General features: G+C 39.8%; 1 protein-coding gene across 4 annotated transcripts in view; it reads left to right on the forward strand.

The window, feature by feature from the left end:
* The first annotated feature begins 1,625 nt into the window (after positions 1 to 1,625).
* LOC307001190 (B-cell receptor CD22-like) overlaps positions 1,626 to 14,216 on the forward strand; it is a 34,535-nt gene continuing 21,944 nt past the window's right edge. The window contains exons 1-4 of one of the 4 annotated variants that reach the window (XM_079617402.1): positions 1,644 to 1,741; positions 4,641 to 4,701; positions 11,919 to 11,981; positions 12,169 to 12,516. In XM_079617402.1, the coding sequence (XP_079473528.1) occupies positions 4,641 to 4,701; positions 11,919 to 11,981; positions 12,169 to 12,516 (472 nt within the window). In that variant the 5' untranslated portion in view covers positions 1,644 to 1,741. Of the gene's footprint in view, positions 1,742 to 4,640; positions 4,702 to 11,186; positions 11,485 to 11,904; positions 11,982 to 12,168; positions 12,517 to 14,216 lie in introns of those variants that run through there. The other 3 variants (XM_079617403.1, XM_079617405.1, XM_079617404.1) reach the window with 3 other exon arrangements.

A 14,216-nucleotide genomic window follows, 5' to 3' on the forward strand; every position in this document is an offset into this window, starting at 1 on the left:
GGCTCGTCATGTCTGGGGATAAATGTGGGTGCACATTTATAGCACTGGGAGTACTGTCTATTAGAACTGACCGACCGTGCATTGGTTTCGTTTTTACAGAAACCGTGGGACATGCAGTGTGTAGTGATTGTGGGCACTGAATAGCGGACACGCTCACTACATGTGATGCACAATCGACATGAGTCGATTTTATGTGTGCAGACCCTGTATTGTGTAGGGCTGTGCTTGTGTGTACATTGGGCACTGGGCATTACAGTTACACACATTACACCATCGGCCGTGGCCGGGACACCAGAAATTGCACTCTTTTTCAGATTTATCTGGGTTGCCGTGAAAATGGCGTTTGTGTACAGGCAAACGGGCCGTGATGCCGGTTTGTTGGCTGCTGTATTCACTGGCACAGTCGCGTGTGTTGGGACTGTGCGAGCGAAAATCTTTGGTGGAAATCCGGCTGCAGCGGGACTTGAACACCGTCTTTTTCCTAGGCGGGCTAGGAGGGCGCGGACGCCTCGGGCTTGATTACAATCTTTGGCCGAGGCCCGCGCGGCGGGGGGCGGCGTCCAGCTGAGCGAGAGCGCTGTCTCGGGTCTCGGGCCTGTCCCTGCTGGGGCGCCGCGGCGTGCGCGGGGCGCTGCTGTGTGCGAGCAGGCGGCTGTTTCGGGCGGCCTGTCGCAGAGCTGGAGCGCTTGGGCAGAAAGTGTCTCATGGCTTGCGACGTTTTCTGCACCTCGACGAATTGGTCTGCGAAATCCTTGACGGAGGCCAGTGGTCGAGACGCTCTGACTCCGCCATCTCAGAGAGCGTCAGCCAAAGATGTCTCTCTGCCAATTGAAAATTGAACATTGAAAACAAGTTTTGCTGAAGTTAACATTTTATACAACATTTCTCCTTGCACATAAAAAATATAAAATTAAAAAGTCACATGTCTAAATCGACCGGCTACACAAGCGCTTGTGTGAAGAAGGAGTGAACAATATATTTTTACAACATTAATTAATATCTGGGAATGTTATTTAATACAAGCACTTGATTGTTCATGTTTGTTCACTTAATTCATTGTGCATTAAATAATGTTAACAGAAATAATGTTAACTTTTGATTTTAAAAATGTACATTTTTAAATTAACCCCAAGGAGAATAATTGCAAATGTTTTTATCACTAAGCCTAATTAGAAGCACCACAATTTTAAATTAGTGTCTTCTGTTAGTTAAATAGCGACTACTGAACAGACATGTAGAAGTTAAAATGCAAATTATTGAAAATATAATAAATAAAAGCTCTGAAACACTAAGTGTGTCCCATCGAGTAATCAAAAGCACACTTGCAGTATTTACGTCTACTTGGACACTTGGGCCAAATAGAGGAAATAGGTCATGTAAGTAGACAAGTGATCAAGTGCGAAGAGTGGGTGTGTGGGTATTTGGCTAGCCAATGGCGGCGCCCAGGTCGGCTTCAATATCTTTCGGAACACTGCCCCCCTGGTATTTGGAAAGGCATAAGAACGTTTCGGGAAATGCTGGACTCTGACAGCTTTCATTGGACAAGCACCGCCCACCCAGAGCGGCCGTCTGACTGACATGTAAAGCAACCAATCACAGTTCGATTTGTTCCGCGTCATGTTTCTAGGCGTGAGAAAGAACGTAACCGATGTCCCTGCAGGACAGACAGACCCGGTGTGCAAAACTCCTGGTCGAACTTTACATGAGAGGAAGAAGACACACCCTTTGAAAGTTTGAAACCGTATGTATTTTAATCTAGTTTATTTAAACTTTTTAATTTCAAATTCAGTCAAAACAACTGCAGTCGGCTGTTCTGTAGGCGGTATATGGCACAGGCTTTTGCCAGCTTTTCTCACTTGCATTTTAATGTGCTACAGTTCCGTGAATAAAACCAACATCTAAATGTTCTTCTTGAAACCAGAAACAAGACACGCTTTCTTTTTTAAATTAAATACTTTCATTAATGTATTTGTTTTAATAGGCTACATGATTTTGCCATAGTTTTGTAAAAAAAAAAAATATAGGCCTATATATATATATATATATATATATATATTTTTTTTTTTACTTTATAACAATGTGTTATGATTTACTCTACCAGGGAGTGTTATGTTATGTAGTGTTGCCTGAATCATAATCATACACTGTTCACTCGTTGGCCAGAGGAAAACTGGCCCCCGACTGAGCCTGCATGTTTCTCCCAAGTTTTTTTTTTTCCATTCTGTCACCTGTGTGAGTTTTGGTTCCTTGCTGCTGTTGCCTTGGCTTTGGCTTGCTTAGTTGGGGACACTTAATATTCAACAACATTATTTATCTGCCTGACTTAAAGGGGCGTCACTAGGCCCTATTTAGGGGGGCTTCAGCCCCCCTAAACTTCTGCCCAGCCCCCCTAAAAAATATTTGATTAATACATTTTTGATCGCTTCAGTCCCCTTTAAAAAAACTCATTTGAAACGGCGGCAAGCTGCGTCAAGTTTCGGCTCCTCCCCTTATCTGAGTCTGTTTGGATTTAGCGCATTTTTCAATCTGCAGGGGCGTCGAGCAGAGCGAACATCAGAGAGTACAAGGTGTGTCGTGAGGGCATTTATAGATTGCTATGATATTACATCTGCATCGGTGCAGTTCTTTGTCATAAATGCATTGCAGTTATGTAATGTTACTGGAGCATTGGGAGCAACACAGGACGGTTCGGTTTCTCATCCAATACCAATACGTTTCGCTGCGTTCACCTTCAACCCTTATCACAGTGTGATAGTTGTTTTTTCTTCCAACAAAAATGAAGCGATTCACACCCATAAAAACGATCATGATTTTAATTTACTTTTTAAAATTTAAAACATATGTTTTAACATATGTATTTCGGCATTAACGTTAGGGGAGAACCGGGGCGAAAGTAACACGAGACGAAAGTAACAAAGCGATTTTCTCTGAGCCCCGATTACATTTGCGTTTCAAGCTATGACAGCAGATTCAGCACGCAGCCAGTGACGGAGCCGCTAAATATCACGTGATTTCATCATTGTTTCCCGCGGATAGATCCGGAAAGCTGTTTTCGAGTACGATAAGTAAATACTGAAGCGGTACTTTTTTTTTAATTACAAGTTGTGTTTTTCGTTTCATGTGTCACACAGTAATGATCAATCTACAGGTTATTTAGTGCTGTAACACATCCTGAAGTTTGCCTTGTCAGAGTTTTTCAGTATAAAAGTAAATTGGGTTTAAATGTCAGGAGTTCCTGTCGGGACGAAAGTAACACTTGTTACTTTTGTCCCGCTACAGTGAAAACAAGTGTTTCTTTTGTCCCTCTGCTAATGTGGTGACTTTCTGTGTGTTGCAGCATTCATTAAAACATGTTTATGTCATATTATACCAACAGAATATAACAGATGTTTATGAGAGGGCGTTTAAAGCTTAAGTCACATTTAAATCAGCTGATTTCTGTGTCACTATTTATTTTCACTCAATCTGTTTCCATTTACCTAGTCACATTTAGGTTTTAGCCATACCTTATAGCTTTCCACCTCCACCTATGAAGTTGCAGGGTTTCCATCCAGATGTTTTTATGCACATTTTAAATGTATGCATAAAAACAGCTGGATGGAAATATGACTATTGTTATGTTGAGAATTGATATTATGCTAATTTAATTAAATTTTCATATTTTTCATGTTGAAAAAACATTTTATAAAATGCATTGACATTGCCAATACCAAAATATTCTAAACAATTCAAGTTTGTACTGCTTTGTTACTTTTGAAACATTTGATGAAACTGTTAACTTACATTTTCATTAAAAAAAATTTTTTTGCAAAGATAAAGGCCAAAATATGTTTGCATGTTTGATGTTACATGTTAACAAGGTCATACTCAAGTATATTTAGGCTAATAAAAAAAAAAACAAGAGTAACACAAAAAATCTACCTTGTATATTGTTGTGTTACTTTTGACCCACCTGTGTGTTACTTTCGTCCCAACTGACGGGGTCGAAAGTAACATGAGCAGTCTTAAGTTCAAAGTGAAATTATACTGAAGTCATTCTACATTTTTACAAAATACCACCTGGTATTGATAGACCACACTTGTGAGTGACTGAGCACAGCAAAAATATATCTCTGTCTAAACCATCATCTTTTAAAATTATGTTTTTCTGAAAAATGGTACTTTCGCCCCCGCTCTCCCCTACATTATGCAGCCATGCACAGAAATTATCAAAGACACATTATTGTCTGAAAGCACTAGATGTCCCAGAGAGAGAAACATCATGGAGTTATTTTGTTTTGTATTAATAAATATAATTTTGTATTAAGTAATAATGAATCAGGAGGAGTGTATCATGATACATATATTAGAGTAAGAGTAGAGTAAAGGGATTTGTGCTTTTCTTTTAAGTACTTGATTTATAGAAGTGGCTATTTATTTTTAATAAATAGAAATAAATATAGAACAGATTCATCATATTGCCAATAGACAATTACATTAATACATGTTTTGTCTATATTCTTAATGAATATTAGCTGGTTAGTTAAATGATTTGAAATTAAATACATTTTCACGGGGGTGACTTGATGAATAACCAACCGTATTGTTGATTATAAAGGTTAAAAAGCTTAAAAAATTAAATAATTTATATTTCATTGTAGATGGATATACGACATTTTTTCTTGTCGTGCGGGAGTAGGTCTGCAAATGAGCAACAGTCAGGTGAGAATAGAACGTAGACAGCCTCTCACACACAATACCTCTGTGTCCTCAAGATTCATTTCAGTCATTGAACCCTGATGTTGTTTTAATTGTCTGCCAATTTCCACATACATTTTATAAGAAAAAGCAGTGGTATCGTCAAAGGATAAACACGAATGTCCTGACATTATTGACACTCAACAAGAAATTATTAATTGTCTTTCAGTCAACTGAACTGAAATTAATTTTTTGGTTTCTCAGAAAAGTCAGTGCAAAAAGTGAATGAAGTGGAGGCAGAGCAGATTGATGAAGGCACAACAGAGAAAGGGCAAGATCATGATCCAGGTGAGAAAGTGAACAGTTGTTTTGGATAATTTGTCTGGTCAGTTAATAAATACAAATTAAGTTAGATTTATTTAGTTACCAAACTATTTATATGTGATTGTCACAGTACAGGGACAGAGAGAGCATGAAGAAGAGGAAGACATGAGTCAGGAAAGAGAGGACAGACATACAGAGAAAGAAATGTCAGATGAAGCACAGACAGCAGCTGCACCTTTAGATCAGTTTGACTTAGGTGAAAAGGACACAGGCCCAAAACAGGCAAAATTACACTACTATCCCCAGGAGAACTTTGGCTTACAAAAAAGATCATTCCAGCCTAACTGGTTTCAAACTTTTGCTTGGCTTGAGTACTCACAGAAGACAGATTCTACCTACTGCTTTGCTTGCCGTGTCTTTGGTAAAAACTTGAAGCATGATGTATTTGTGAGTAGTGGATACAAAAACTGGAAAAAGGCACTCAAAGCATTTCACAAACATGAGGGGACTCAGTCACACAAGGATTGTATTGTCTCCTGGAAAAGTTACAAGGCTAGTGCATTACAGGGAAATGTTATACAGCAGATTGAAGCAGCAAATGCTGATGAAATTAGACAAAGAAGGGAGTATATGCGTCGTATTGCGGCTGTGACCTGCATGTTGGGGAAGCAAGGGCTACCATTAAGGGGTAATGATGAAACAGCAGAGAGTCATAATAAGGGAAACTTCTTGGAATGCATGGGGCTTTTGCAGAAGTTTGATCCTTTCTTGCAGCATTACACACCCCCATCGAACAGCACATACCTCTCCCCTGTCAGTCAGAATGAAATGATAGAGTGCTGCTCGAAAGAGGTGACAGCAACTTTTATCAGAGAAATGCATGAGTCAAAAATGTTTGCCATTATGGCAGACGAGGCCAGAGATGGACACACAGAACAGCTAGCAATTTGTGTGAGGTATGTCACTGAGGGAACAGTTAAAGAGAGATTCCTGTCCCTGACAGAGCTAAGAACTTTCGACGCAAAGTCAATAACAGAGGCACTAGAAAGAAAATTACAAGAAGAAGGAATTGCTCAATTGAAGTGTGTTGCTCAGACATACGATGGAGCAGCAGTTATGAGTGGAGCAGCTGGAGGTGTTCAGTCTCTTTTCAGGGAGAGGCACCCTGAGGCTATATATGTTCACTGTTATGCCCATGAGTTGAATCTCGTCTTGTGCCACACCTGCAGAGGGATTACTGAGGCCGCAGAGTTCTTTAGCCTGCTGGAAAGTTTGTATTCATTTTTTAGTGTTTCCCTGGTCAGCCACCACAAGTTTAAAGAAGCACAAACAAAATTAGGATTGCAACCATGTGAACTGGTGCAGCTGTCCAACACACGGTGGGCGTGCCAGCTTCGCTCAGTGAATGCTGTGCTTGAAAATTTGCCTGCCATCATTGATTGCCTCTCTGCCATCAATACAGCTACTGCAGTGGGGTTGAAAACAAAAATATGCAAATTCTCATTTGTGTATTTGTTGATTCTTTTCAAGGATCTCCTATCTGTAGTAGCAGGCTTGCACAAATATCTCCAAAAAGAGACAATTGACCTTCCCCAAGCTGTGGCATACAAAGATGCTGTGTGTGACTCCTTAAAGCAGAAACGCAGTGATCCCACTGCTGCAGATATATATGCTAGAGCAAAGGCAGTGTGTGAAGAAAATTACATTGTAGTTGAGGAGCAACTTTCTGGCCAGAGACAGAAAAAAAAAAGGATGGAGGATTTTGTTGTTGAAACAACTTATGGTGCACATAGGAGAATCAGCACAGACGGCGAACAAGTCAAAACAAAGTTACTATATCCATGCCTGGATAGAATGATAACTGAACTGGAGAACCGTTTTTCTGCGGTAAATGGCGCATTGCTTCAAGGTATTCAAGCATGCAGTCCAGTGTCTGAAAACTTCCTGTCTGAGCCACATTTGGAAGAACTAGCACACCATTACAACATTGATTTAAAGACAGAGGAAGTCCTGGTAGCAAGGCACTTTTTGACACGTAAAAAGCAAGCTGGTGCAGCTCCACAGGACATGGTTTCACTTTATAACCTGCTGGATTCTGAAATGTTTCCATCACTGAAATCTGTCATCCAGGTTGCCCTCACTGTACCTGTTAGCAGCTGTTCGTGCGAGAGGTCTTTCAGTGCTCTTCGTCGTCTCCGCAACTGGCTAAGGAGAACAATGGGTCAGAGCAGGCTCCATCAGCTGGCAGTTATGGCCATCGAGAAAGATGTCGTTGAGCAATTGGACCATGATAAAATTATCAACAGGTTTGCTACTCTTAAGGAGAGAAGACACAGGTTGATGCTCCCAATGAAAGACCAGTAACTGGGCTGCAAAACTGCTGCTTCTCACCGGCTGCTTCATTTTCACTTGTTTTTCATTACTTCTGATAGTTAACCACAGCCCCCACTTAATCCATTGTCCAGCCTCATACCTGTGTTGTTTATATTGCTGATATGGATAGTCAAAGTTTATGGCTTTTATGTTATTTTCTGGTTAAAATGTTATTAAATTTTATTTGTTTGTGGTTTGTTTGTGAGCATAGAAATGCAAACAGTAAAATGTTGTGTTTGTACTGGAAACATGTGAGCATGTTTGTACAGTGAATGAATCAGGAGGTCTTCATTGTAAAAATAAAAATATTGACATTCTATTTTCTAGTGACTGGTCACATCTTTCCAATCTTTTTTTATTTTTTTATTACAGTGTTGTATATGTCTCAGTCAGTTCTCCTACTCCCATGTATGAAATACAGGGAATACAATGGAATAGTGGATTGCAGTAAGGTTAGTAGTATACCACCCTACCCTAGTCAAATAATATTTTTTTAATCATACCCTTATTGGGGGCTGAGCCCCCCTAAAATAAAAATCCTAGAATCGCCCCTGCTTAAAGGTATACTTCAGGATTTAGCATTAAGCTTTGTATCAGTAGAAAACCTGTTGTATTTTCAAATTACCGTGCTTCCCTCCCTCATATCCCCCTGAGACAAGAGATTTATGTATTTTTTTGTATGTTAAAAATCCTCAGATGATGCAAAAATCGTAATTTTTTGTCCAGAGGCTAAAAACTACAGCCAGTAGAAGGCGTTAGATCCGCATGTTTTCAACCCGCCTATAGAGGGTGGGATCTCACTCACAGCATGTACAAATAATGTCAGCCATCTTTTATTTGGAAGCTAAGCTAACAGGTTCTTATTCTGTGGAGAAAGCTGAGTATGGGCATAGAGTAGGGGTTCCCTTACGAAAAAGAAGTTTATTCAAGTGTGCAATTCGTATAGCCTACTTCTTTTAAACTAAAAATAAGAAAGTATACTTTTAGTCTACTTTTTATGTACTTCTCAGAAATATACTTCAAATTGCACTTAAGTATACTTGACTTATACTAACAGAAAAGTCTAAGTATATTTGGCCTATACTTGTTGATCAAGATATACTTAATATAATTAAGTATTCTTGCATGTACTTGTGTTTACTATTATGATTGAGTAGCTTATTAAAAAAAACATATTACACACTGTCTTATAAACTAACATGTTCAAGTTAATATAGTAACAAGCTTTCATGGTGGAATAGCTTATAGAGTAAATAAAATAAGCATGGAACTGAACCTGATCTTGTACACAGCGATAGTAATTACTCTTACAAAGAATACGTTTATTCAAGTGTTCTATTAGTATACTTTGTTCTTTTCAACTAAAAATAAGAAAGCATACTTTCAGTCTACATTTTATATACTTCTCACAAATATACTTAAAATTACACTTAAAGGGTAACTAAACACTAAACCAACTTTTTTTAGTTAATGATCTGTAAGAATGGAGCTTCATAAATGCTGTTCATTGATTGGAGTACTTTTTTTAACATTTGAGTATAAAGTGTTTTAATTTTCAAATATATGGTGTAAAAACGTCTGAGTGCTGCCCTCTTCAGGTTAAACGGGATCTCCTGAAGTAGGGGTACTCTCTGAAGTAGGGGTACTCTCTGACGCTACTCTGCCACGCCCTTGGTGCGAGCTCACCACACCCTTGGCAGCCCCTGGTATAAAAGTATCTGGTTCCGTCAAAACCAGAGCGAGTCAGGAGCTGGAAATTGAAAATGATCAGGATAGCGTATTTTAGCATCTAGTTTATAGCATAGCATTTATATAGTTATTTAGATTATTTTGTGTAGCCTAGGTAGTTATTTAGCATAGTTGTTAGTGTTGTTAGAAGCATAGTTAGTTAGTAGCATAGTATTGCATCAGTTAGGATAGTGTAGATTTTTAGCTGTATTTAGTATAGTGGTTAGGCTGGTATAGGTGTAGTGTTGCCAGTTGCAACAGCACTGCTGGACTGCATAACTTTCCACCAGACTTGGAAATTAGGCGCCAGTGTTTACATGCACTTGTGTGCCAAACGCTGCTCTTCCTGCATGGACTCCACAACCGCCGGCGCGTTTTGCTGGATATTTTTTTTCACATAGCGGCAAAATATGCTTAACGTTGGTCAATAGTAATAATAATCCACTCAGATACTGGACCCATTCTCTCTTGCGCGGCTGCTTCGCTAGCATCGTCGGCTGCCGATCGCGATGCGGGAGTTAATGCGATGCGACACCGCAGTTTGAGCTAGCGGCTCGAATTGATATGGTTTTAGCTCTGTGTCTACAAACAATTCGTCCACTTCAGGGGAAGGTGGGGGAGAAAAGTCCTCAACTTTAAATGACCGCTCTGTTGCAAAGCTACTTGCGTCACTCCAGTCAGTCTCTATCTTAGCGAGTCTGACAGCAGCTGTCAATCACTGCGGGTCTGTCAATCACCCGCTCAGCCCCGCCCTCGGTTTGTCCGTTGGGCTCTGCCCACTTTTCCAGCATTTTTCAAATATTGCCAGTGGGTGGAGTCAGGCTCTGACCAGTGCCCGGTTGCATAAAGCACCTTAAGTGAAATTTTCCCTTAAGTTCGCCCTTATGTTTCCCTTAAACCTAAGGGTGTTGCAGAAAAATACCCTTAAGTGTTACTTAACTGTTTTTTTTAAGTGAAACGTCATAAACACTTAGAATTTCCCTTAAATGCTTTTTTTTCACTTAAATAATCCCTTAAAAAGCGTTAAGTGTTGCATAAAACCCCTTAACGGTCATTTCCCTAAGTATAACTTAAGGTTTGGAAATCGTAACCTTAAGAGTAACGCGGACAAAAAATAAGACGACATGGCTGAATTTATGGAACCAGCTGAAGATAATTATGTGCCAAGAAGAATTTTTAGGGATAGGGAGAACCATATTGTTGCATGAATACCGTTTTGATCGACGCGCAATATTTGACATCACTAACAAACTAGACGGCGACCTTGACCGTGTCACACATCGCAACCACTCTTTACCTGCGGTGTTACAACTGCTTATAGCACTGCGTTTTTTTGCAACTGGGAGTTTTCAGACGATAGTGGGAGATGTTTTCCACGTTCATAAATCGTCTGTCAGCAGAGTGGTTCACCGGGTTGCGGGGACTCTCTCCCGCTAGTGTTAGTGTTTTGCGTATCTATGGCAACAACATACTTTTATAACGTGAATCCAGGATCGCTGTCGTGAAACACTTAAATGTTTCCTTTACCTAAGAGAACCGTTTAAGAGATTATATGCAACACCCTTAAGTTATTCTCTTAGGTAAGGGGAAATCGCCCCTTAAGTGTCATACTTAAGGGAAAAACTTAAGGTGCTTTATGCAACCGGGCACAGGGGTTTAGTTACCCTTTAAGTGTACTTGACTTATACTGAGAGAAAAGTCCAATTGGCCTGTACTTGTACTCAATCTTTTGATCGAGATATACTTAAAAGGATAATTAAGTATTCAAAGTATACTTGGCTTGTAGTTGTTTTAACTCTTTTGATCGAGTAGCATATTAAATATACTTTTTTTTTTTTTTTTACATAGTTTTTCATATACAGGCTTATGAAACTTACCTTGTTTGAAAATATTGATTAAAATTTTGACAAAACAGATATGTTTCTAATTCTGCGTATCTGAATTTTTGTGTAGGCTGGTCCACTGGTAGTGTACATAGGAATTTACTTTAATTCTACTTTACTCTTTCCCCACTATTGACTGAAAATTTCAGCTATCCATTTTTTCACTGATATACGGTAGGGGGTGCTATGACACATCTTAGTACAGAATCTCCGGAATGTCCGGATCAAAACAGGAGAAGAAGAAGCTGAAACAAGTAGAAGATTGCTCACGCAAATGTAAAATAGCGTGATCATCAAACATTAAACAGCGTGTAAATCAAAACTGCTTAATGTTTCCAAATTAAATGAAGCGTAACACATGAAGAGAAAACGACTGTGAAGCTTTGGGGTTGTTGGACTCGATCTACTCCATCTGTGTTTTGATCATCGTTCTGGATCTGATCAAGGCGTAGTCTTTGACAAAAATTTGATTTTCTCAACATTGGAGATTGGAGAATAGGTAAATGTGAAGTGCGAATAGCAGTCCGGGTTTTCTGTGCAGCCTGACAGTGCGCTCAGTATGTGATCCAGCGGGGGAAGCGTTCCCATGACTGTTCCCTGCTGGTGGAATGATCTGCCTAACTCAGCCAGAGCTGCTGAGTCCGTACCCATTTTTAAGAAACTGCTGAAGACGTATCTTTTTCGGCAGCACTTGATCCAGTAATACTAACACTTTCTTCACTGTTCTAAAAAAATTGCGTTGGATTGTACTGTGAGGGGTCATAGCACTTACATACTGTTGTCCTACTGCTAGTTTAATTGCTCCTATTGTTTCTCATTTGTAAGTCACTTTGGATAAAAGCGTCTGCTAAATTAATAAATGTAAATGTAATGTCGAGTTTGTGATGGATATAGATGATGCTCATGTCATAATTGTCAGTTTTATGATTGCAGAAGTCACTATGGTGTCGTCTCTCATAAAGTCTCTTCCTCTGATCGTAGTGATCATGACTGCGGGTGAGTCTGCAGTTTCACTCACACATATTTTAACAAAAGATGATTGAGCTCTTCACACTTATAAACAGACATGAGTGTTTAACTGTCAGCTAACATAAACAAATGGTCAAAAGTGAAAAGATATTGTTTTTGTACATTCCTTCAAAACACCTGAAAGCCTCTTTATTTCTAATTTCATTGTTTTTAGCGGTTGATGGTCAGCAGGATTGGGAAGTGAATTACAGCCCTTCATATGTTTGTGCATTAAAGGGATCAACAGTGAAAATATCCTGTACTTTAATATATCCTCGTGGTCATGAGATCAGAACAGCTCTCTGGACCAATCCTACTGTAGGTGATGGAGAACCTCCTGACCTGTGTTTAGACCCAGAACAAAAAGGAAGAGTTCAGTGTGACCGTGAAGATAAAGACACTTTCAGCATCACTTTGATGAATGTAACAGAAGCTGATAAACACGTCTACTACTGCAGATTTACTACAGATAAAGATGATGGAAAATGGACGGGGATTCCTGGAGTTCAGCTTGACGTCACAGGTAAAACTACTGAACTCTCAGAAATAATCACAGAAACACACACACACACACACACACACACACACACACACACGCACACGCACACGCACACACACACACACACACACACACACACACACACACATCAAGCACTTTCTTATGTTACTGAATCTGCCTGATGACCTTCTTCATTTGTTGGAACACAAAAGGAGATATTTTATTAAATGTCCTGATGCTCTTGATCATAATGACAGTCGGCTCCTTCTTCAAGCTTTAATTGTCTTAAAATGATGTGACTTTTGACTGATGATAAGTGTTGTGAAGCTGTGCAATAGAGTTTATCAAGAAACAAAGTAACAAAACAAACTGTAATGTCTTATTTAGCACAAATCTTCACTGCTCTTCTCAAACACTCTCATACATGCAAGATCAAGATGTGTACTCAATACTTGTTGGAGCCATTTTATTGAGTTTTTCTGTTTTTGTTTGTGACACTAGAGGGCGTATGACTATATCGAGTGCATTTAAGCCAAGTGATGATGAGTTACAAGGGCGCAATGGAACGGTTTGACAGTTCCGTGTTGAGTGTGTGTGCAGGACTGTGCTCGTGCCCGTAACAGTTTGTTTTGAATTAAATATTTAGTTTATTAGTAGAAAGTTAAGTTTGCAGTGTTTTATTCATTGTTTGCAATGCCAATGGACAATAAAAGGATTGGCATATCCGACTTTATCTCGAAGGTATGGACAATGTGTTTATTTTATTCAATTTTATTCAAGACAGAAGCTCGTGTCAAAACGTCTCCGGTTACTATCGTAACCTCGGTTCCCTCAGAGGCGGGAACGAAACTTTCCGTCAGCGTGACGTATATGGGAACTCCTCCCTTCTCCATTTTTGCTGAAATCTTATGGGCTAACGCCAGCTGGGGACAGCTGGCCAATTCACGCAAAGCATGCAAATACTGACAAGTTCGCGGGCAGTATAAATGCATAGGCGCGACAATTACGTCAGAATCACGACTGAACGCTAGCACAGCTGACCAAACAGCGAGGACGGCGGCTAACGTAATGTCTCGTTCCCGCCTCTCAGGGAACCGAGGTTACGATAGTAACTGGAGAGGCTCCCTTTCGAGGTGGTAACTTCAACATTAAATCAGCGTGACATATATGGGAAACTGTATTAAATCCCGCCGTGAGAGCAGTGAAGATTAAGCCCAGATAAAGGGGTTAACTACACCCACACGTAAGAGACAGACCGTTCTAGCCAATAGCCGCGCCGCTAGGAGTACTTGCATCTGATAGGCGGAACTAGACTAAAGACGCCGCCTTATCTGCTGACGCCTGGGCCCTTTCAAAATTTGCATATCCCAACACAATGAAAGCGAAGGCTGCACTAATCAGGGCAGACAACACTATAGGGATGTTCCGCCATTTGGAGCAGCCATCTTGACGGAATAGAAAATGCTAAACCGCCGGTGATACTACAGCTTGTCGCAAAATATTCCTATCATGCCCGAGCGATGCTGTGCAGTTGGATGCGATCAGATACGTGATTATACAAAAGGAATATCTTTATACCGTATCCCAAAAGAAACAAAACGGAGAAACAAGTGGTTGGCGGCAATAAACAGGTGATTTTGTTTTGTGTTTTTACCTGTAAACTCAAGTAAAAAAATTATTACAGGTAGGCTACTATAATTGCTAACGTTAAGCTTTTGTATGCT

This window comes from Phoxinus phoxinus (assembly GCF_949152265.1).
Source record: "Phoxinus phoxinus genome assembly, chromosome: 6".
NCBI classification, from domain to species: Eukaryota; Metazoa; Chordata; class Actinopteri; order Cypriniformes; family Leuciscidae; genus Phoxinus; species Phoxinus phoxinus.